This window comes from Oncorhynchus tshawytscha, linkage group LG09, assembly GCF_018296145.1.
Source record: "Oncorhynchus tshawytscha isolate Ot180627B linkage group LG09, Otsh_v2.0, whole genome shotgun sequence".
In the NCBI taxonomy this organism is placed as follows: domain Eukaryota; kingdom Metazoa; phylum Chordata; class Actinopteri; order Salmoniformes; family Salmonidae; genus Oncorhynchus; species Oncorhynchus tshawytscha.
In genome coordinates this window covers 65997992-66023315 of record NC_056437.1, presented here as the reverse complement: position 1 = coordinate 66023315, position 25324 = coordinate 65997992, and the positions used below count along the sequence as shown (strand labels likewise).

General features: G+C 42.5%; 1 protein-coding gene across 2 annotated transcripts in view; it reads left to right on the top strand.

The window, feature by feature from the left end:
- The window catches only part of cpt1a2b (carnitine palmitoyltransferase 1A2b), a 63573-nt gene extending 39015 nt beyond the window's left edge, over positions 1-24558 (top strand). For both annotated transcript variants that reach the window (XM_042327270.1, XM_042327269.1), the window contains exons 14-19: positions 2246-2410; positions 5464-5592; positions 18249-18404; positions 20999-21112; positions 21326-21418; positions 21782-24558. In XM_042327270.1, the coding sequence (XP_042183204.1) occupies positions 2246-2410; positions 5464-5592; positions 18249-18404; positions 20999-21112; positions 21326-21418; positions 21782-21892 (768 nt within the window). In that variant the 3' untranslated portion in view covers positions 21893-24558. The remainder of the gene's footprint in view (positions 1-2245; positions 2411-5463; positions 5593-18248; positions 18405-20998; positions 21113-21325; positions 21419-21781) is intronic.
- The last annotated feature ends 766 nt before the right edge of the window (positions 24559-25324 follow it).

Below are 25324 nucleotides of genomic sequence, written 5' to 3'. Positions count from 1 at the left end.
GCTGGTGGCCACACCAGATACCGACGGTTACTTTTGATTTGTTCAGGGACACATTATTCAATTTCTGTTAGTCACATGTCTGTGGAACTTGTTCAGTTTATGTCTCAGTTGTTGACTCTTATGTTCATACACATGTTAAGTTTGCTGAAAATAAATGCAGTTGACAGTGAGAGGACGTTTTGTTTTTTGCTGAGTTTAGATAAAGGGAGAAGTACTCTCCCATCAATGTGATAAATTGATTTTTAAACTGATGGGTTTATTGGTGTTAAAATACACCAGTTATGCTATTTTGGACCACCAGGCTGCAGATGTCATGCAACCTGACGTTTTTGTATTTATACTTTTTCATAATAACAAGTTTGATGTCTGACGACAATAGGAAGTTCATGAGGTCACTGTGGAAACTGTATACAGACATGTCAATAGACGTAGTATAAACCAGGCTTTAGTCTTGAAATCTTTGTTTGTTTATTACACTACCGTACTCACTATGTTTAGCACATGGCCTCGCATGTGAATCCTTAAAGAGATGGGTGGGGCTAAGGCTTAAGTGGGTGTGAACGATGCTGAATGGGTGTAGACCAAGAAGAGCTCTCCAGTAGGTGTCCCAAACTATTCAAGGTCCATTTTCTCAAAAGTGGGGTTACAAGTTTATCAACTTTCAAAGCAGAATTACTTTCCCATTGTTCCTCAACTGTAGTGTACGATATACAATTTTCTAGTTCCGAGTCTCTACTTTTATCCAATTTAAAAAAACGCCATTTCAAATTTTGCTACATAAGACCAAATCAAGCCCATCGGTCACATATGATACATTTTTCGGAATCTAGCAGCTGTATTTAGCACTAACTGAAGTTTATTTAGTGTTTTGTCTGGGTAGCTGGAGAGTAGCGCATTGCAGTAGTCTAATCTAGAAGTGACCGAAGCATGGGTTATGTTGTTTTCTGTGTCCTCTCTATCTTTCTTTATCTCTTGCAGTCTTTCTCTCTCGGTCCTCTTTGGCCTTATTATTGAATACCTGAGATGGTGAAGAAGATTTAGATAAAGGGAGAAGTACCCTCCCATCAATATGTGCTCTCTCTTGCTCTGCCATGACTTCCCATGATCTCAACCAGATGTGGTTGTCAGACGGGGAGAGACTGGGAACCAATCTTTTAGTGGCACTTTCACATCTGTTGTGTCACCCCCGCCCTTTAACAACGCTTACAGCCTACTAGGGAAAGTGAATACCTAGACAGTTGCACAACTGAATGCATTCAACCGAAATGTATCTTCCACATTTAACCCAACCCCTCTGAATTACTACGCACTAACCTCGTGCCCAGGCTCGAATTGCTGGCGCATAGAGCCTGGTAACAGTGTGGGACTTATGGGGGGGTCGATTTACTGAGTGACATGATAATCAATTCCAATTCTGAGCAAATCACACGACCATGAGGCATGGGGCCAAATCGAGCAGAAAAGTCTTTTGCTATGGTGCACCACATAAATAATTCCCCGTAACCCGAGGTAGTAGGAACATATCTCTGTTCATTCTAATAATTAGCGAGCGTAACTCTGCTAGCCGTCCTGTAACATATGATATACACTGTCTTCAAATAGAAAAAGTAAAGATACGCCATCAAAGGCAGTTGACGATGTCGTGGTTGTACAGAACACTATCCCAGTAAAAAGTACAAGCAGTCTTTTCCATACCAATGACAATGATGTAGAACGCTACGACTATTGCAAAGCACTGGAGGAGATTGTTGGACCCATCTCTGTGGGAGATGGCTTGCCGCTGGCAGTTTGAAAAAAGTGTTGAACTCTTCATAGAAGATACTGCAAAAGCAGCTGTGAATTGGAAAGAATATATATTTTGAGAAAGAAAATATCCATGTTGCACAAGCTAACCCAGTTTTCTTTGTTGCGCAAGAACACCAAAACAATACTGACCCCTGTATGCAGGACACTTATGGGGAGGTTATAAGGGTTGCGCTAAATTTTATGGTGATGGATAGAGATCAGCCAATTAAAACCAGCTGTTTGTTTTTTTTTGTCCGCTCCTGCCATTGGCTTCCAGTCAAGTCCCGTTCTGAGTCACTTGGAAACCAGAGGATCAGCAGAGAGAGATTACCTAGGCACTAGGTCTGAAATGATTGTCTGGCCAATGAGTTACCAGGTCTTAATGAAAAATAACTAATACAAATGTACAAGCTTTTATTAAGTGTTTCCTCCCCTCACCCCTCCATCTTTTTCTCTTCAGGTTCAGGAGCAGGTGTCCATCTCTCTGTCTGTGGCACAGGCCCTAGCTGACGATGTGGACTGTCATGTCTTCCCCTTCAGGGACTTTGGGAAGGGACGCATCAAAAAGCTGAAGATCAGCCCAGACGCCTTCATTCAATTGGCTCTGCAGCTAGCTTACTACAGGGTGAGTTAAAGGGGATGTCCTTCAACCAGTTGGCTCTGCAGCTAGCTTCAGGGCCGTGCACAGATCATTGGGGGTGCTGGTGCTCTTGGGGGCGGCGGAGGGGGTATTTGCTGGGATTCAAGCAGCATATGAAATTAGCTAGTTTGATGTGCAATTCGTTACATTTTAAAAATTAAAACAAAAAATGTAAATGAGTCTCTAAATTAAATAAAATGTAAAAAGTATTTAATAAAATAAAAAATTCTACCAGGCAACGAGGGCACTGGTTGAGCTCGATCTGTGCACATGCCTGGCTAGCTTACTACAGGGTGAGTTAATTAATGGGGATGTCCTTCATTCAGCTGGCTCTGCAGCTAGCTTTCTACAGGGTAAGCAGGACATTCCTATAACATACAGTGCGTTCGGAAAGTATTCAGACCCCTTGAAGGCACACACCTGTCTAGATCAGGTCCCACAGTTGACAGTGCATATCAGAGCAAAAACCCAGTCATGACAGCGAATGAATTGTCCGTAGAGCTCCAAGATCTGAGAAAGAGTACCAAAAAATGTCTGCAGCATTGAAGGTCCCCAAGAAAACAGTGTTCTCCATCAGTCTTAAATGGAAGAAATGTAGAACTACCAAGACTCTTCCTAGAGCTGGCCGCCCAGCCAAACTGCGCAATTGGGGGAGAAGGGCCTTGGTCAGGGAAGTGACCAAGAACCCGATGGTTACTCTGACAGAGCTCTAGTGTTCCTCAGTGAAGATGGGAGTGTTTTCCAGAAGGACAACCATCTCAACAGCACTCCACCAATCAGGCCTTTAAGGTAGAGTGACCAGACGGAAGCCACTCCTCAGTAAAAGGCACATGACAGCCCGCTTGGAGTTTGCCAAAAGGCACCTAAAGACTCTCAGACCATGAGAAACAAGATTCTCTGGTCTGATGGACCAGGATTGAACTCTTTGGCCTGAATGCCAAAAGAGTCTGGAGGAAACCTGGCACCATCCCTATGGTGAAGCATGGTGGTGGTGGTGGCAGCATCATGCTGTGTGGACGTTTTTCAGGGGCAGGGACTGGGAGACTAGTCAGAATCGAGGCAAAGATGAACAGAGCAAAGTACAGAGAGTTCCTTGCTCCGGACCTCAGACTGGGGGAAGGTTCACCTTCCAACAGAACAACGACCCTAAGCACAGCGCCAAGATAATGCAGGAGTGGCTTTGGGGCAAGTCTCTGAATGTCCTTGAATGGCCCAGCCAGAGCCCGGACTTGAACCCAATCTAACATCTCTGGAGAGACCTGAAAATAGCCGTGCATCAATGCTCCCCATCAAACTTGACAGAGCTTGAGAGGATCTGCAGATAAGAATGGTAGAAACTTCCCAAATATAGGTGTGCCAAGCTTGTAGCGTCATACCCAAGAAGACGCGAGGTTGTAATCGCTGCCAAAGGTGTAAAGGGTCTGAATACTTTTGTAAATGTGATATTTTTGTGTAAAAAGTCAGGGGGTCTGAATATTTTCCGAAGGCACTATATATACAACATTGAGAAGACCCTCTATGCCTATTTATTGATTCCAAGTGTTCTTAAGTTCTTTAGAAGTCTGTCATCCATTGTGGTCCATTGCCTAAATCACTGAATTAATCAAAGCTAAAACAAGAAATCTGTCTTAGTTGTACCATTTTACATCTAACTAAGGTGTTTTGTCTACCGATGAGCAGTGTTTATGAAGTTTGACAATGTTATGAAAGCTAGCATGATTTGTCCAACAATAGCTAAGCTAGCTAGCTGAGCCAGCCGTCATACTTCATATGAAACAAAAGGGATGCAGCTAACCCAGTGCGTCACACACAATGTTGAATTCTTCCAATAAAAGCTAGCTAGCTTCTGTTGCTAAATTAGTATCTAGCTGACATTATTATTCTTTTTCACGAAGCAGCTGCCTGTTGCTGCAACTTACGCGAGTTTGTTTATGTCAGAAAAAGGTAGCGTTAGCTAGCTAAGTAGTAGCTAGTAGCTATGTCAGTAATGCCACATTAATGTTAGCTAGCTACATCTATAGTATGAGGGAGGATTTTGTTTGCTGAGTTTAGGTGCTGTGAAAACCTCGGTAGGAGCGAGATATGGATCACAACAGAGTATTTCAATCTTGTCAAGATATCTTTGTTTTCCAGGTGTGGTTAGACGTGCGATCTTGGCGTTAGTTGCCGTCTTTGACCAGACTAGTTGCGCCAGAATGGGCGGTCCTAAAGATGGCGGACACTACAAAATGGAACTCAAAGTGAAGTCACTGGTCCCTATTGATATGTAATCTAATACAGTTTTGGAAATCCCCTGGTAAAAGTGCTACTCTTTGAAAGACATATTCAGAAGGCAGATGTGGGTACTAACCCAAGTTTTCCTCCATAAAGTTTTCCTCCACATATACTGTAACTCAAGCGCATTGAAAAAGACCTGTAGCTGATTTATTTGTCCGCTTTACATTCTTATTTGAATTTAATCTCTGAATTCCATGCATGCTTTAGTCTTGGGTAAGTACTATAGCTAAATATACCTTGTGAATCCTTCTCTGTCAGCTCCCTACTAATACCTCTTGACATGGTATCTTCCCCAATTCTATCTCCTCTCACTAGTCAAACAAGATGTCAAAATGTTAGGAATTTTTGGAAAGACCAGGGACTCGTTGAGTCATGCCACTGGTGTCAGTTACCTCTAGTAAAGGTCTCTTTCATTCCTTCTGACAAGGAAACGATCATTCCTCTCCTACTCTTACATAGTACACAGGTGTTTGTTTAAGAGGTTGCTGACATTACTAGACTACTACAACTGAATAGAATGTGTCATAATACAATAACATTATTTTACAATAACAACATCTCGCAACTAGGAATGGAATTAGAGTAGGCTACCACGTAAATTGTCTATTTCTGTATAATACAATTGTGCAGTATGCTGAGCTGTACAAGGTTTGAAAAAAAAATAACATAACATTATTATCATCCATGAACATTGAGAAGAATTACTGATCATTTCAGAAAATTATACTAATAATGTTCCCTTGATCTTTTTTGTCTCCCAGGATCGTAAGACGTTTTGCCTCACCTACGAGGCCTCCATGACACGGCTGTTCCGAGAGGGGAGGACTGAGACTGTACGATCCTGCTCCAATGAGGGCTGTGCCTTTGTCAAAGCTGTGGAGAGCGGAGAGGTAGGCTTACAGATTGGGGATGTTTTAAGTGCTCATAAGTTCTTCTAGAACCTTCCCAGTGGCTCAGTGAAAATAGATTTCGCAGGTTTTACTGTGTTATTGATGCGGAGTCACATTCACTTCGGTATGAATGTGTTCACACACTTGCTAGTGAAACAGATTTCACTCCAGTATAAATAAGGTAATTTAGGAAGAAACGAGTTTCACTCAAAGGGATTTGCATTCTTTCTTCAGACACTGATGACTCTTACGGCTGTAAGATTAATTTAATTCAAATTGAAATTGTGATATTGACATATGCAATATCCATATGTCAAGAGGCCAAAAAAATATTAGCCCTTTGACACAGATATTGAGATGAGAGCGATGCAAGACATTTGTTCTTCACACCAGTGTTTCCTCTGCAGTCATTTAACTGTGGCAATGCGCCAGTGCAAAATCAAATCAAATCAAATCAATCAAAATCAAATTTTATTTGTCACATACACATGGTTAGCAGATGTTAACCCCATGTTACCCTAACAGGTAAATGCATTGTGTTCTAGTTCCGACAATGCAGTAATAACGAGCATAACAATTCCAAAAAAAAAAAAAAAAAAAAAAAAACTACTGTCTTATACAAAAGTTTAAGGGGATAAGAATATGTACACAAATTTTAATTTGAAAGTTTGTACAGAGCTTCAGTACTTTAGATATTTTGAGTACAGTATTACATATGGAATACTAGTATAAACCAAGCATTGGCATAGTTAAAGTGGCTTTTATTGATACATGTATTACATAAGGATGCAGTTGATGATATAGAGTCAGTATTTCAACGTATGCATGCTATGAGATGAACATATGGCGGCAAATCATTGCTGCCATTTCGCAGTCTGGCAGGTAACCCCATGTTGACCCTAATGGCAGCCTACATTTGTTCACTGTGTTGTCACAAGTTTTTGGGACATCCAGTTGTGGCCAAAAGTTTTTTGAGAATGACACAAATTTTAATTTCCACAAAGGGCTTCAGTGTCTTTAGGGGTTTTTGACAGATGGACCAAAATATTGAAGTTTGTTACAAGCCATTTCATAAGTTCATCACTTTTTTGCCTTATGGTTGAGGTGTCAACATGCTGGTGTTGGCATTGTTTTCAAACTGTTCCTGGATGGCTGTCAATTAAGTTCCTCTCGGAGGATGTGTTGGTAATCCATTCATGGCTGTGTTTTATGTTCTTAGGATTTAAGCCACAGGTATGGGCGGTATTTATTGACCAGGACCCAAAAGATTGTTTTGGGCGCCAGGCAGGTAGTTATCACTTTTGCCAAAAGGAAAACATGCTGGAAAGAATGTTTGTCACCAAACTGTTCCTGGATACCAGACCGGAGGACACATGGTACCATTCATGGACTGTTCTTAGCAAGGGTAGCCTGTTTACCAGATAGCCAGTGGAGGTAAAAAAGATTTTGCACACCATATAAAACCCACATCACAGCACAGGGGTAGAGTAGAACAAGAATACCTCATACAATAATACTAATACTAATAATGGCAGAGCAATTGAACAGCAATAGCCAGTCATACAAGATAAAACCCAGTCAACATAGGGATTTTCAATAATCAAGAATATTTACTAGTGGATAGTGCATAAGGGTATAAATTGGGGTGTTCAACTTCACAACAAAGGCCTTAAAAATGTCCACAGTTTTCAATAATCTGTACATTTTTAGTGGACCCCAGTCAATATAAAGTTCACATAATATACAAAATGTCCAAGCAACCTACTAAACATGTCCATCCAAATACTTACTGGCAGCAACCTACTAAAATGTCCATCCAAACTCCAACTCTAATGAACTTCAATGGGAAGTGCATTTGAAAAATAGAGAGTCTGTTGCAGGGTAAAGCACTGGAATGAGAGGGAAGAGAAAGAGAGAGAAAAAGATAACAAGAGAGATCTTAGCTGTGGTCTTCAAGCGTGCAGGTGTACTGTCTGACTGTCCGATGGTTTGTTGGTTTGTATGTTAAAGCTTCGCAACAATGTTGCTACTAATCCATGCGATCCATAACCGGCCCGGTCCCAAACGAAAACAACCACGACCTAGAGCGATTACACCGATGATTGAGTTAAATACTCTATAAACTACACACCCTGAAAACAAACAAAACTTCTGCAGCTCAGCACACACAATCAAACTGTCGCGCCACCCAAGAGCCCCTCCCCAAAGAGCTGAACGAGCTCTCTTTATCTCCTCCTTCCTTACTGCTCATGCGCTCTTAAAGTGGCAGCGCACGGTGAAGGCTCCGAGCAGATTTCGCCACAAAGGGAGTGGGCTGAGAAGCAACCCCACACATGCAGGATGCTTTACTGTTGGCATGACACAGGACAGATGGTAGCGCTCACCTTGTCTTCTCCGGACAAGCTTTTTTCCGGATGCCCCAAACAATCAGAAAGGGGATTCATCAGAGAAAGTGACTTTATCCCAGTCCTCAGCAGTCCAATCCCTGTACCTATTGCAGAATATCAGTCTGTCCCTGATGTTTTTCCTGGAGAGAAGTGGCTTCTTTGCTGCCCTTTTTATGAAGGTAGGTGTGTTCAAATTTTTGACTGGTCCTGTACATTTCATTAATAGGATTATAATAAGTTAAAATATCACATTTGGGATCAAGCTAATCATTATTTCCAGTTACCTCAGCATGTATTAAGTCCTATTAGCTCATTTTAGAAGTGCTGTTCTCGGGGGATCACGTGACCCTTGAACGAGATGGCCGCATGAACTAAGAGCTCCGCACAAGTAGTTTCCAATTCATAATCTTACCTCCTCTCCAAGTTCAAACTCATTTAGCTTTAGTAAGAAAAAGTCATGGCGGCTACAAAAGGCGACACTACAGGTGACATTTTTACCCGGACTCGAGTATTAGCGACGGGAAAAGCCTCCAAGAAGAATCTAGCTTCAGAAAAAAAACTAGCGCGATTAGCCAGGAGCAAGAGAACCCGCTCCACCCGAGGCACAACGAATGCCAACCTCGCACTCTGTCGAAGACATCCTTTCTGAGTTGAGATCCCAACGTACAGCACTAAACACTAAATTAGATGCCATTAACTCTCAGCTCAGTGCGATAGGGGGCAAGGTGACAATCCTGGAAAACGCTTTGCCTGACATCAACAACAAGATAACCATAAACGCGGGGCGCCTGGACGAGGCAGAGGCGCGAATCCTATCCATGGAAAACTTATTGACAGATGCCAAACAAACAATAGCATATGCTAAAAAGAAAATCGAGCATCTGGAAGAGAAAACAGAGGACCTGGAAAACAGGGGCGAAGGAATAATTGTGTTCTATTCAATCTGGGCGAAAAAGAAGAGGGAAACATGCCACTGATCCGCATCCTGCAAGACAAACTTCCCGAGTGGCTCCACCTGTCCACCGACAGGCCCATAGAACTCGAGAGAGCTCAACGAGCACTGAGGCCCCCACCAGCAGCCAGACAACCACCGCGCCCAATCACCATACATTTCCTGAGATTCACCGACAAGGAACGAGTCCTACAGGCAGCGAAAAACAACACCATCACAGTGGGAAACGCCAAACTCGCTTTACACCAGGACCTGTCAGCTGGAAAACGCCGAAAGCGCCGAGAATTTGACGAAGTGAAGAAATACTCCATTGACCGAGGCATCTTCAGGGGATTCAAATACCCAAACGAGCTCAGGATTCTTCACCAAGGAGCCTTGCGACACTTCAAAACTCCCGAAGAGGCAAAACGTTTTTTTGAAAGACAATCCTGGCCAATGAGAAACAGACCAATGACTAAATGCGATTAATGCCATTACTAAAGGAGGTAAGACGACATATAGCCGATATCCAGAGACCCACCCCCTAAATGTCATTAAAGCCGTACAATTTATATTTATTTTCCTTTAACTGAGAGGGATGGGCTGTATAGCCTAACCTAGGCCTACTAATGTTTCAGCCTACTTTTATTTCCGTTTTTTTTGTTGCTATTATTACTTGGGGTTCCCTAGGTCCCTTGGGGGAGGTATATGTAGGCTGGGCTATTGATTTTTTTTGTCTCCCCTCTTTTACTGTGGTCTGGACGAGGGCAACTGTGTTATTTACTCAATGCGGGGTGGAGAGGATGAGGCATTTCTTTGGTGGGGAGAGGGAGACGTTGTGCGTTGCTAACTGTTCCCGGTTTTTGTTTTATTCGGAACACAGAATTGAGACTGAGCGGGGGGGTAATAGATCCAACGGGATGTGTCGAGTTGTTTGGGAACTCGGCTGTGGGGTTCAGAGATGATTATTTTATGTACACCATTTATTTTCCTTTTATGTGAACGCAGCTGTAATTACTATCCACTTTTACCCAGCGATGACTTGCACTAAAGTTCGATTACTGCTCGATGACGATGACTAGTACCTTAAATCTATTGACATGGAACTGCCATGGTCTAGGGCATGCAATAAAACGAAAAAAAAGATACTATGTGCTCTAAAAAAGGAAAAAGCAGACATCGCGCTATTACAAGAGACACACCTCTGTGATGCTGAACATGCCAAACTCCGCAGAGCTTGGGTGGGACAGGTGTATTTCTCATCTTTCAAATCAAACAGTAGAGGCACAGCCATACTTATCCATAAAAATGTTCCATTCATAATTGACAAAAACATATCTGATCCGGAGGGGAGATTTATTTTGATAACTGGGTCACTATATGGTCAACCAATTACTATATTAAACATATACGCCCCTAACACAGATACTCCTGCCTTCATGTCAAAAATTATAAACCTGTTCAATGAGCATTGTGTCTCCTTTGGCGTGGTGGCCGGAGATTTTAATTGTACCCTTATCCCAACCCTAGACAAATCATCTCAAGTCCCCACCACAAATCCTAGATCTGCAAAGATGTTGAACTCTCTTACTAAAGAGATGGGACTGATAGATATCTGGAGAGAGACTAATAGCTCATCTATGGACTATACATACTACTCTAATGTCCATAACACCTATTCCCGTATAGATTACATTTTTATCCCAAAGAGTTTCGTAAATTCAGCCACTTGTACAATCGGACCCATAGCACTTTCAGATCACGCCTTTGTCCACCTCCGCTTTGACCTCTGCAAAAACATCCCGAGGTCAAAGAGCTGGAAATTCAACACCTCCATGCTATCAAATGACGTGTTCCATACATTGGTAACTACATGGATAGACAACTACACACAAGACAATAAAGATTCTCCTGTTTCTCCGGCAACAATGTGGGACGCTGCTAAAGCCACACTAAGAGGTCATCTAATTGCATATGCTTCCTCTAAGAAAAAAGCAATGGAAGCACATAGGCTAGATCTTGAGAGGGAGCTGGAAATGCTGTGAAAAAATACATAAACAATCCCTAGACAGCACCTCCTGGAGTCATCTTACAGCAGCCAAAGCCAAACTGAATTTGGACTACACTCGGGAGATAAAAAAAAGGTTTTCTTTACTAAACAGAAATACCAAGAGTATAGCAATAGGCCCAGTAGATTGCTTGCTTACCAATTAAAAAAGGAGCAGTCAGAGCGTACAATCATGGCTATCCGAACAGCAGAGGACGAGGTCACATATGACCCAAAAAATATCAATTTAACTTTTCATGATTTTTACTGCAAATTATATACCTCTGAGAGAAAACACACGGAGGCAGAACTCCACTCTTTCCTAGAGGGAATCTCGCTACCTAAACTTTCAGAGACTGACCAAGAAGATCTCAACTCCCCCTTCACTCCTGAGGAGATCCTGGAGGCAATTACCTCCATGCCACCTAATAAGTCCCCAGGCCCAGATGGATTCCCCAGAGAGTTCTACAAAGCTTTTTGGCCCCAGCTCAGCCCTATCTTCATGCCAATGCTGGAGGATTTTTGCAAAAACTGAGTTCTCCCAGACTCAATGCACACAGCTCGCATTACAGTGTTGCTAAAAAAGGACAAGGACCCCCTATCCTGCTCGTCCTTTCGGCCCATAAGCTTGTTGGATTTCGACTATAAAATAATTACCAAATTGCTCGCCAAAAGACTAAACACTCTTCTTCCCAAAATAATAAAAGTGGACCAAACTGAATTTATTAGAGACAGATACTCTTCTGATAACATTTGCCGTCTTTTTGATATTATTGATCAAGTAAACGCACAGAAGACCCCTGTCCTGCTGGCTTCACTGGATGCTGAGAAGGCGTTTGACAGGATGGAGAGGAGATTTCTGTTTTCAGTCTTAGAAAAGTTCAATATGGGCCCAAATTTTATTAAATGGATCAAATCACTATACTCTCATCCAAATGCCATGGTGACTACTAATGGACTGAACTCTGACAGATTCCCTCTGGAACGGGGCACAAGACAAGGGTGCTCGCTGTCCCCGCTGCTCTACTTGTTGGGGGTGGAGCCTCTGGCAGAGCTGATAAGGAGCAATCCAAGTATTATGGGTGTTTCTGCAGGCGGCCTGCAGCACAAGATTTCGCTTTATGCGGATGATGTCTTGCTCTACATATCCAACCCTGAGAAATCCCTCCCTCTCATTTTAGACACAATTGCTCAGTATGGCAAGTTTTCAGGTTATAAGATCAATTTGAACAAATCCACTGTCTGCCCTCTCAATATTACACTCACCAGCTCTATGAAGACTCTTTGTCCTTTCCAATGGAAAACACAGGGGTTTCAATACCTCGGGATCTTCCTAACACCAGATCTGAATAGCCTTTTTAAGGAAAATTATCTTCCACTCCTGGATCGAATCAAGAACGATCTCCAAACCTGGATCTCCCTCCCAATTAGCTTAGTAGGAAGAATTAATGTAATCCGTATGAACGTCCTCCCTAGACTGAACTACTTATTTCAAATGCTCCCATGCTATCTCCCAGTTTCCTTCTTCAAAACAACTAACCAAAGCATCACCAAATTTATATGGGGCAATAAAAAACCTAGGATCAAGTTTTCCACTCTATCGAAACCTGAATCTAAGGGTGGTCTTGCCCTTCCCTCCCTTCAATTGTACTACTGGTCTGCCCAAATCTGCAACATGCTAACATGGATCACAAACAGACAAGAGTCAACGTGGATTCAGATAGAAGCCCAATCCTGTGGTTCATTGCCCTTAAGCTCAATTATATTCATTAATAACTTTAGTGAAGTGGGCAACATAGCCAAAACCTTTGTGATTTACCTGGGCATTTCCTCCCAAATATGTTCTCACTCGCCTATAGTAGGCAACCCAGACTTGCCAAAAGCCCTGAGGGATGCCAACTTTAATCTTTGGCATACTCTAGGAATCAGGACCTTTTCAGACCTATTTCATCAGAAAACCACTACACTGAAATCCTTTCAAGAGCTCTGCAGTGAATTTGATGTGCCAAGATCCCATTTTTTTTAAATATCTTCAAATTAGACACATAATTTCCTCATTTACCTCCAAGAGGAGGTTTAGAACTCAGTTGAATGAAGTTGAAACCCTTCTTGTCACAGCACAATCCATTAAAGGCTAAATATCTTACATCTATAGACTCCTTTCTGAGAAAGAAAGCTCCTCCTTTACTCCTTTGAAAATAATCTGGGAAAAGGACCTTGGTCCGACTATCAGTGATGAGTTATGGGCGGAGGTTTGCGACAGGGTATACTGCTCCTCTACCAGTGTAAAAATGAAAGAATCTAATTACATATTTTTGTACAAATTTTATTATACTCCTTTGAGACTCCATAGAATGAAAACAGATATGTCTCCTAACTGTAAAAGATGTACCTCTGAAAGTGGAACCTATATGCATGTATTTTGGAGCTGTAGAGAGATTGCCAGATTCTGGCAATCTGTACATACTGCTGCACAGAAAATACTAGAGGTACAGTTTGATATGACCCCGTGTATCTATCTTCTTAATGCCCAACAGGACTTTGTTCTTGATCCTGATAGAGAAAATTTGCTCATGACTATTACATACTTTGCTAAGAAATGTATTCTTCTATTGTGGGCCTCTAATACCCCTCCTACATTTAAAATGTGGATTGACCAGATTGTTGACTTTCTTCCTCTTGAAAAGCTCACTTATGACCTCCACAAGAGACAGCCCAAGTTTGATAGACTCTGGTCTCCACTATTCAACTATATTTCAATCTGGACAGAGTGAACGGGGTGAATAGGGAAATGCGCAGATACATGTTGTGTAAGGTACTGTAAAACCTAAAAACGAATTATTGGCCTGTCGTCTCAGCGAATGCTTGAAAAATCTCTACTTCCGGCGCCGACAGAGATGGCCGCCTCGCTTCGCGTTCCTAGGAAACTATGCAGTTTTTTGTTTTTTTACGTGTTATTTCTTACACTAGTACCCCAGGTCATCTTAGGTTTCATTACATACAGCCGAGAAGAACTACTGAATATAAGATCAGCGTCAACTCACCATCAGTACGACCAAGAATATGTTTTTCGCGATGCGGATCCTGTGTTCTGCCTTACAACCAGTGTAACGGAGTGGATTACATGCAGCGACCCAAAAAAACGACTCAGAAAAAGAGGGAAACGAAGCGGCCTTCTGGTCAGACTCCAGAGACGGGCACATCGTGCACCACTCCCTAGCATTCTTCTCGCCAATGTCCAGTCTCTTGACAACAAGGTTGATGAAATCCGAGCAAGGGTAGCATTCCAGAGGGACATCAGAGACTGCAACGTTCTCTGCTTCACGGAAACATGGCTAATCGGAGAGACGCTATCCGAAGCGGTGCAGCCAGCGGGTTTCTCCACGCATCGCGCCGACATAAACGAACATCTTTCTGGTAAGAAGAGGGGCGGGGGCGTATGCCTTATGACTAACGTGACATGGTGTGATGACAGAAACATACAGGAACTCAAATCCTTCTGTTCACCTGATTTAGAATTCCTCACAATCAAATGTAGACCGCATTATCTACCAAGAGAATTCTCTTCGATTATAATCACAGCCGTATATATCCCCCCAAGCAGACACATCGATGGCTCTGAACGAACTTTATTTAACTCTCTGCAAACTGGAAACGATTTATCCGGAGGCTGCATTCATTGTAGCTGGGGATTTTAACAAGGCTAATCTGAAAACAAGACTCCCTAAATTTTATCAGCATATCGATTGCGCAACCAGGGGTGGAAAGACCCTGGATCATTGTTACTCTAACTTCCGCGACGCATATAAGGCCCTGCCCCGCCCCCTTTCGGAAAAGCTGACCACGACTCCATTTTGTTGATCCCTGCCTACAGACAGAAACTAAAACAAGAAGCTCCCACGCTGAGGTCTGTCCAACGCTGGTCCGACCAAGCTGACTCCACACTCCAAGACTGCTTCCATCACGTGGACTGGGAGATGTTTCGTATTGCGTCAGACAACAACATTGACGAATACGCTGATTCGGTGTGCGAGTTCATTAGAACGTGCGTTGAAGATGTCGTTCCCATAGCAACGATTAAAACATTCCCTAACCAGAAACCTTGGATTGATGGCAGCATTCGTGTGAAACTGAAGGCACGAACCACTGCTTTTAATCAGGGCAAGGTGTCTGGTAACATGACTGAATACAAACAGTGCAGCTATTCCCTCCGCAAGGCTATCAAACAAGCTAAGCGCCAGTACAGAGACAAAGTAGAATCTCAATTCAACGGCTCAGACACAAGAGGCATGTGGCAGGGTCTACAGTCAATCACGGACTACAGGAAGAAACCCAGCCCAGTCACGGACCAGGATGTCTTGCTCCCAGGCAGACTAAATAACTTTTTGCCCGCTTTGAGGACAATACAGTGCCACTGACACGGCCTGCAACGAAAACATGCGGTCTCTCCTTCACTGCAGCCAAAGTGAGTAAGACATTTAAACGTGTTAACCCTCGCAAGGCTGCAGGCCCAGACGGCATCCCCAGCCGCGCCCTCAGAGCATGCGCAGACCAGCTGGCCGGTGTGTTTACGGACATATTCAATCAATCCCTATACCAGTCTGCTGTTCCCACATGCTTCAAGAGGGCCACCATTGTTCCTGTTCCCAAGAAAGCTAAGGTAACTGAGCTAAACGACTACCGCCCGTAGCACTCACATCTGTCATCATGAAGTGCTTTGAGAGACTAGTCAAGGACCATATCACCTCCACCCTACCTGACACCCTAGACCCACTCCAATTTGCTTACCGCCCAAATAGGTCCACAGACGATGCAATCTCAACCACACTGCACACTGCCCTAACCCATCTGGACAAGAGGAATACCTATGTGAGAATGCTGTTCATCGACTACAGCTCGGCATTCAACACCATAGTACCCTCCAAGCTCGTCATCAAGCTCGAGACCCTGGGTCTCGACCCCGCCCTGTGCAACTGGGTTCTGGACTTCCTGACGGGCTGCCCCCAGGTTGTGAGGGTAGGCAACAACATCTCCTCCCCGCTGATCCTCAACACTGGGGCCCCACAAGGGTGCGTTCTGAGCCCTCTCCTGTACTCCCTGTTCACCCACGACTGCGTGGCCATGCACGCCTCCAACTCAATCATCAAGTTTGCGGACGACACAACAGTGGTAGGCTTGATTACCAACAACGACGAGACGGCCTACAGGGAGGAGGTGAGGGCCCTCGGAGTGTGGTGTCAGGAAAATAACCTCACACTCAACGTCAACAAAACTAAGGAGATGATTGTGGACTTCAGGAAACAGCAGAGGGAACACCCCCATCCACATCGATGGAACAGTAGTGGAGAGGGTAGCAAGTTTTAAGTTCCTCGGCATACACATCACAGACAAACTGAATTGGTCCACTCACACAGACAGCATCGTGAGGAAGGCGCAGCAGCGCCTCTTCAACCTCAGGAGGCTGAAGAAATTCGGCTTGTCACCAAAAGCACTCACAAACTTCTACAGATGCACAATCGAGAGCATCCTGGCGGGCTGTATCACCGCCTGGTATGGCAACTGCACCGCCCTCAACCGTAAGGCTCTCCAGAGGGTAGTGAGGTCTGCACAACGCATCACCGGGGGCAAACTACCTGCCCTCCAGGACACCTACACCACCCGATGCTACAGGAAGGCCATAAAGATCATCAAGGACATCAACCACCCGAGCCACTGCCTGTTCACCCCGCTGTCATCCAGAAGGCGAGGTCAGTACAGGTGCATCAAAGCTGGGACCGAGAGACTGAAAAACAGCTTCTATCTCAAGGCCATCAGACTGTTAAACAGCCACCACTAACATTGAGTGGCTACTGCCAACACACTGTCAATGACACTGACTCTACTCCAGCCACTTTAATAATGGGAAATGATGTAAATATATCACTAGCCACTTTAAACAATGCTACCTTATATAATGTTACTTACCCTACATTATTCATCTCATATGCATACGTAGATACTGTACTCTATATCATCGACTGCATCCTTATGTAATACATGTATCACTAGCCACTTTAACTATGCCACTTGGTTTACATACTCATCTCATATGTATATACTGTACTCGATATCATCTACTGTATCTTGCCTATGCTGCTCTGTACCATCACTCATTCATATATCCTTATGTACATATTCTTTATCCCCTTACACTGTGTATAAGACAGTAGTTTTTTTGGAATTGTTAGTTAGATTACTTGTTCGTTATTACTGCATTGTCGGAACTAGAAGCACAAGCATTTCGCTACACTCGCATTAACATCTGCTAACCATGTGTATGTGACAAATAAAATTTGATTTGATTTGATTTTGAAATAGCTGATAAGAACCTCGATAGTGCTGCTGCAAGTGCTATATGTTTTTTTTGTGTGTTTTTATTTTAATTTAGTTTTTGAGTACGTGTGCGTGTGTGTGTGCGTGTATGTATGTATGTATGTATGTATGTATGTAAGTATTTGTGTGTAAGTATTTGTGTGTATGTATGTATGTATGTATGTATGTATGTATGTATGTATGTATGTATGTATGTATGTAAGTATTTGTGTGTAAGTATTTGTGTGTATGTATGTATGTATGTATGTATGTATGTATGTATGTATGCACCAAGGAAAATAAATAGATTAAGAAAAATAAATGTTTTCATTTGACTTTATCATTCATTTTAATTGTATTTTTATTTTTTATTTTTTCAAATGTATTATTATTTTTTTACTTAAATTTTTTTTTTTTTAAGCCTGTCACATCTGTGAATGTGGAATGTGTTTTGTTGGTTGATTGAAAAACAAGAACTTAATAAAACTTTAAATTGAAAAAAAAAGAAGTGCTGTTCTCTACCTTGACACTTGTCTCATGGAACGATCAAGTTTTCACCAAATGTTTGAGTCATAATCTCAATTGCAATATCTAGCTCCAGGATTATGACAGATTTGCTCATACCTGATGGATAACTGCACTTCACTCCATTATCTGCACCTCACAGAGTTAAACTACTACATTCTCAACTAAATAAATAAAATACTCCAAAAGTAATTAGCATATCCCCATTAAAATAATGAGGATTAACTCTATAATAATCTCCTACTCTAGCGGAACCAGTTTCACGCCATAAATATGTACATTAACCTCTTATGGGGGTTTCACTCTCATATTACAGTTTTTTTTTTTTTGTAACCTCTTTTGCCCCACTACTACCATCAACTGTAATCACAATTCATCATATCTCACTTCTAACAGACAGGTTATCTTATTACAGGGGCCGGAGCACTGCAGGCGGCTTTTCCGATTGGCTGCTGAGAAGCACCAGAACCTCTACCGATTGGCCATGACAGGGTCCGGCATTGACAGGCACCTCTTCTGCCTGTACGTGGTGTCTAAATACCTGGGGGTGGAGTCACCGTTCCTAACAGAGGTAGGTGCTAACCTGCTAGCAAGAACAGTATCCCCCTTCCCGGCACGCCCCCATTTTCTGTAAACAAATCGGCACACAAAGATGCAATTCGTTAACTTCAGTAGCAGTGCGTGGCTACATTTACTGTTGAAGTAAAATACCCTTTATTATGAAGCCCTAATTGGCATTTTAAGAATTTCCACCCATGGGGAAATGTTTTGAGCAGGGTCCCCAAAGAATTGGCCTATGATAAACGCATTTCATGTGATTTATACATCATTTACATGGCATAAGACATTATTAGCAGAATCTTCTTTTAATGCTACACAAATGACCAAACTGAGTGGCTACTCTGACACTGACAAACGGAGATCAATAAAAACGACCTGGTTTGAATGCAAACAATAGCCCAGGCCAGGCCAATGAAGAGGCGCACAGAGAGTACAATATTAGGATACAGCCTTATTCTAAAGTGGATTAAATTGTTTTTTCCCCCCTCATCAATCTATATACAATGCCCCATAATGACAAAGCAAAAACAGTTTTTAGAATTTTTTTGCAAATGTATTAAAAGTACAAAACTTATCACATTTACATAAGTATTCAGGCCCTTTACTCAGTACTTTGTTGAAGCACCATTGGCAGCGATTACAGCCTTGAGTCTTCTTGGGTATGACGCTACAAGCTTGGAAAACCTGTATTTGGGGAATTTCTCCCATTCCTCTCTGCAGATCCTTTCAAACTCTGTCAGGTTGGATGGGGAGCATTGCTACACAGCTATTTTCAGGTCTCCCCAGAGATGTTTGATTGGGTTCAAGTCCAGGTTCTGGCTGGGCCACTCAAGGACATTCAGAGACTTGTCCCAAAGCCACTCCTGAGTTGTCTTGGCTGTGTGCTTAGGGTCCTTGTTCTGTTGGAAGGTGAACCTTCGCCCCAGTCTGAGGTCCTGAGCGCTCTGGAGCAGGTTTTCATCAAGGATCTCTCTGTACTTTGCTCTGTTCATTTTTCCTTCAAACCTGACTAGTCTCTCAGTCCCTGTTGCTGAAAAACATCCACACAGCATGATGCTGCCAGCACCATGTTTCACTGTAAGGATGGTGTCAGGTTTCCTCCAGACGTGACACTTGGCATTCAGGCGAAATAGTTCAATCTTTCTCATGGTCTAAGAGTCCTTTAGGTGCATTTTTTCAAACTCCAAGCGGGCTGTCATGTGCCTTTTACTGAGGAATGGCTTCCGTCTGGCCACTCTACCATAAAGGCCTGATTGGTGGAGTGCTGCAGAGATGGTTGTCCTTCTGGAAGGTTCTCCCCCCATCGCTCTGTCAGAGTGACCGTTGTGTTCTTGGTCACCTCACTGACCAAGACCCTTCTCCCCCGATTGCTCAGTTTGGCCTGGCAGCCAGCTCTATGAAGAGTCTTGGTGGTTCTAAACATCTTCCATTTAAGAATGTTGGAGGCCACTGTGTTGTTGGGGACCTTCAATGTTGCAGAAATGTTTTGGTACCCTTCCCCAGATCTGTGCCTCGACACGATCCTGTCTCAGAACTCGATGGACAATTCCTTCGACCTCATAGCTTGGTTTTTGCTCTGACATGCACTGTCAACTGTGGGACCTTATATAGACAGGTGTGTGCCTTTCCAAATCATGTCCAATCAATTGAATTTACAACAAGTGAACTCCAATCAAGTTCTGGAAACGTCTCAAGGATGATCAATGGAAACAGGATGCACCTGAGCTCAATTTTGAGTCTCATAGCAAACGGTCTGAATACTTATGTAAATTTCTAATATTTTATTTGTAAAGCATTTGCTAAAATTTCTAAACCTGATTTTCGCTTTGTCATTATGGGGTATTGTGTGTGATTGATGAGGAAAACAATGAATTTAATCAATTTTAGAACAAGGCTGTAACATAATATAACCTGGAAAAAGTGAAGGGGTCTGAGTACTTTCCGATTCCACTAGGCTCCAGTAGGGTCCTAAGGAAACTTTCTAGTAGCACTGACTCACCCAATGATGAAGATGAAGGCTACTCACCGGTGATGGCTCTGTGCTCGACGTGGCATTAGTCTATCTCAAGATATGCTACTTTGAAAAACAGTGCTGCTATTTGCTCCAAATTGGAAGTTGTTGAGAAAAATAAAAATAATTCTATTGGTTCCACAGACAAATTATGTTTCTCTTTTCAGCAGTAGGCATTTACTTTCCAAAATGTGTTTTTTTCCACATTGTAATTGGAAGTTTGAGAAAGGTAAACTTGACAGCTCCAAACAACCATAGAAATATAATCCATAGATGGCAGTTCCCATTCAATTCAGGACTGGCTAGTGTATTGCTAGTGTACCCTTGAGCTTAACAGTCAAATTGCCAAGTAAAGAGGTTCCTTAACTTCAGCCCCTGTAAGCCCCTGCATTAATCAGGCCCTGGTGTTTGTGTGTCAGGCTCTGTTAATATCCTGTAGCGTCTGAAATAAGATAGTGGGTTCAATTCCCGGGCCACCCATACTTAAAAAATAAAATAAAATGTATACACGCATGACTGTAAGTCGCTTTGGTTAAAAGCGTCTGCTAGGGCGCCGACAACACCTAGATCCTTCTGTGTGTCTGTCCATCTAGGTGCTGTCAGAGCCCTGGCGCCTCTCCACCAGTCAGACTCCGGTTCAGCAGTTGGAGCTGTTTGACATGAAGAACCACCCAGACTTTATATCTCTGGGGGGAGGCTTTGGCCCTGTGAGTAAACACACACCACAACGCAGGCACACACACACACACACACACACACACACACACACACACACACACACACACACACACACACACACACACCTCTACCCAGACTTCAACTACCTGGGGAAGCTTTGGCCCTGTGAGTACACACACCCCTACGCAGACACACACACACCCTTTTGCTACTTTTCCCACTTCCTCTTACCTCTGTTCCAGGTGGCAGACGATGGCTACGGAGTGTCGTACATTATCGTAGGAGAGGACATGATCAACTACCATGTATCCTGCAAGCACTCCTTCTCTGAGACGGTTAGTGTGTGTTATACACTCACATGTATTGGTGACAGATGTTAACGTGCATATAGCAAATGGAAACGTTGACAAGCGGTACATTTTTGTCTCTCTTTTAAACCGACACAAATCATGCAAGGCCAGCTGAACATTATGAATGTGCCCTTTTAAAGACCCCCACACCCCTCTCATCTCCCTTTCTCTGTCTACTGTATCTATCCCTCCCTCCCTTCTATGTGTACAAGTCTTTAACCCCCACTCCCAATAAGTAAAGCCACATTGAAATATGTCTCTCTCTCTCTCTCTCCATATTTTTCCATCATATTTCTCCCCAGAAATAAACCAAGTCAAATCATTGTATCTCCTATTTCTCTCTCTCAGGACTCACACCGGTTCGGGGCCCAGATCAGTCGGGCTCTATTGGACCTCCTCTCTGTGCTTACCCCAGCTAAGACAGAGAACTCACAGGCCCAGGATAAGAAACAGCAGTGAACACTTACAGGGAAAGAAGGGACTATGGGGTGGGATGGGGGTAGGTGTTTGCTTTGTTTTTTGATAGTGGGATAATATTATATTGAGCGTGGTTGTGTATAAAGAAAGCCCTAAGAGATTCGATGTGATGGAGGGGTGGATGGAGGGAGAGAGAGTTGAAGAGATGGAGAAGTGCAATAGGAAGCAAGGGAACTAACAAGGATGAAGCAGAGAGCTAGGGAAGGAGGGATGGGGAAGTGAGAGAAGAATCTCCACAAAAAGAGAAGGGAATTAGTGGAGGTTATCCCCACATAGGTCAGAGGTAGGCAATAACTTTTATTTTATTTTATTTTTTCTTTGTGAACCCACTATTATGGCTTTCTTTTCTATTTTATCATCTTGATTGTGAACTACTGTTGGAAAGAGTTGTAATGTTTGATTGAAAAGTCCTTTAAAGACTTCCCTAGTTAAAAATACATCTATAGGAGAAGCAGTGGAAGTTTAAAGAAGCGGGGCTGACTTGTAATTTTGGTTTAACTCTGTTCTCACGTGAATGTAGATCACTAACGGAATGGGTCGGCTGCAGTGAACATCAATCATTAGGATGAGATATCAGGGGCAGGGTTGGGGTCTATTCCATTTCAATCGATTCAGGAAGTAAATTCAAATTCAGTGATTTAAAAACAATTGAATTAGATTTTTCAATGATTTCTCTATACATAAGAGAAGGAGAAACAGTTATTTAATAAAATGTTCTGTTTTTCTATTTTAATAAAAAATCACTTTTGAATTTACTTTATTGAAATGTAATTGATCCAAATCCTGTCCAGGATATCTTCTTAATTTTTTGGCTAGGGATCATCTCCAGTGCTCGTATTCATAAAGCATCTCAGATTAGGAGTGTTGATGTCGGGACAGTTTTGCCTTTTTAGATCCTAATTAATAAGAGTATATGGACAGGGATGGATCCTAGATCAGCACAGCTACTCTGAGTTGCTTTTTGATTACGGGCGAGATTCATTTTTGTTTTTAAACACCATCACCAGTAGAAATCCAGTTTTTTTTTTAGTTGAAAGACAATGGCCAGAGCCTACCTTTTGTTTCAGGGCTGGGTTTTATGTCAATGTTACCAGCATGGCATTGTTAATTCATCAGAAACCGCTGCAAAGTTATTCTTCTTCGCGATTGGATCATTTGTAAACGTTTACTTATTTTTTTGATAGTCTGTATTAAAAGTATACATATATATATATTTGACCATTTTATAAATGGTATAAATGCATGATATGATGGCGTTTTGCAAACCCGCTTCCCCCCTGTTTCTGAATGGTTTTGACAACTAAAGTTTTTGCTTCACTACAGGCTCCACTGTTTTGATTGGTGGAAGGTTAGCTAGAAACCACAAGTGTCTATTCAGATAATGACAAGGCACCAGCGAAAGAAAATGTAAAGGAATTTATAGTTAATGTAAGTAAAGTCATTGTAGCCTATCATTTCAATTCCCCTGTGAGAACCATAAGATGACTTGGCTTTGCTGTACCCCAGCCAAAACCTGCCAGCAGTCTGCCTACTGTACCAAAGGTTGCACGACAATGTCGAAAACGCATATCAGCAGTCGTTATAAATATTACAGGAGCTTCATATTATTGTCTGTAATTATTTTTATGGTGGAGTCGAGGCCATAATTTGTGGAAGATGCCAAAACTTTGGAGCTAACGATAGATGGTGGTGTCAAAGATATGCCAGTGTTTTCCATCTGTGGCGGAGTTTTCCCTGAATTAATGCTTATGACAAATCCAGCTCCAGAACCAGCCATAGATCTACAGTAGCTGGCTACTGGTGTAGTAAAAAAAAACACAACGAGTAACATTAACTAGCAAGATAAGGTTAGCAAGAGGACTAGCTAGATAATGTTAGCAAGACAGACTGCTGTCAGTGCCCTATTTGTTGATGATTATGTCAAAATAGTGGCGGCAACCTCCTCTGGGGGGGTCCTTTAAGTTCCCCAGAATGGGATCATCTATAGCAGGGAGGAAGAGGCGAAGCACAACGTTTCACTGACGCCAAAATCTTTCCAAAACAAGCCAATGCATTTCTATGGGCTTATTTTGGCCCTACGCTTGTCGCCTGCCTTCCCGCCTTTGGGACAACAACTCCAATTGTTTTGGGGGGGGGTGTGTTAGGAAATTCTGATTAATATGACTGAACAAATCATTTTAAATGGAACTGTAAGTAAACTTATACTCTGTTATATTATATCTGATTAACAATATGAGTTCATAAGAAGAAATTGTGTGACAGGAGAAAGGAGTAATTAAAGTTAATGAACACCATTCCAACTAGGAAGGAACGAATGGGTTGTGGACTGTGTAAACACATAAGGTCGTTAGCCTATGGTTGACCCAACTGAAACGTAGCTCTGGGGTTTTTAGATAAGGCAGTGAGTGCATTTCTAGGGTTTCTGTTAATTAAAATTGTCAGTTCAGTGGTGATCGATAATGTTGAGGGGTCAAAAGTTATCTGGGAGTGTGTTAGTAAGTTAGAATGAACTTTTCACCTTACTTTGTCCTGTCGAGAGGGGGTTCGGGTTAAGGCAGTGAAATGACGTCATGATCTGTATTTAACCTGATGCATGTTGTTTGAGGGGAGCGCGCTCCGAGAATAAATTCTATTACCTATTATTTAAAGACTGGTCTGCGTCTATTTTATGCAAACAAGGAATCTTACAAATTCTCATAAAATAGATTAAAAGGCTTTCAATTGAAGAAAGCACATTGGCATAATATAATTATACTAACAGGGGACATGAGTATCTCATCATTATCTATACATCTCTGTCTGTAGGTGCCCACTCCAGCCGACCCAGCAGCACTAGACTATGTGTTGCTCAGAACCTAGGTGGATGGAACCTAATCCATGTTTACCTGTTTTGTTTGTTGTATGTGTAGTAAGTAGGATGCTCATATTATTGTCGGTCATTTTGCATATTAAGAATTATTTTAATATAAACGTGACTGAAAATGCCGTTAACCAATTGTAATGGTAGAATGAATGGAATACTTTTCAAGGCCTAGTAGGTACTGTTTGTGACAAAGTCAACAAGGTTGACTGCGGTCTTGGCTGGTGATTAAGAAAATCCAGAAATGATTGATTGGAAGGCAATTTCAGCTCAGGAGAAGGGCTGAGTTTCAAGTCTTTGATTGGAGCAATGCCGCGATCAGGGCTATTCAATGTTGGTCCTGGAGGGCCAAATCACTTCTGGGTTTCATCTTCTCTTTCTAATCAGGGACCGATTCAGACCTAGGACACCAGGTGAGTGCAATAAAAAAACAGAAGCATTTTGGTCCACCAGGACCGGAATTGAACAGCCCAGTGGCCTAGTTGAACGAATGGTCTATGTTTACCAACCAGATATAGGCCTGAATCAATTCCCTTGAATTGACAGCAATCACT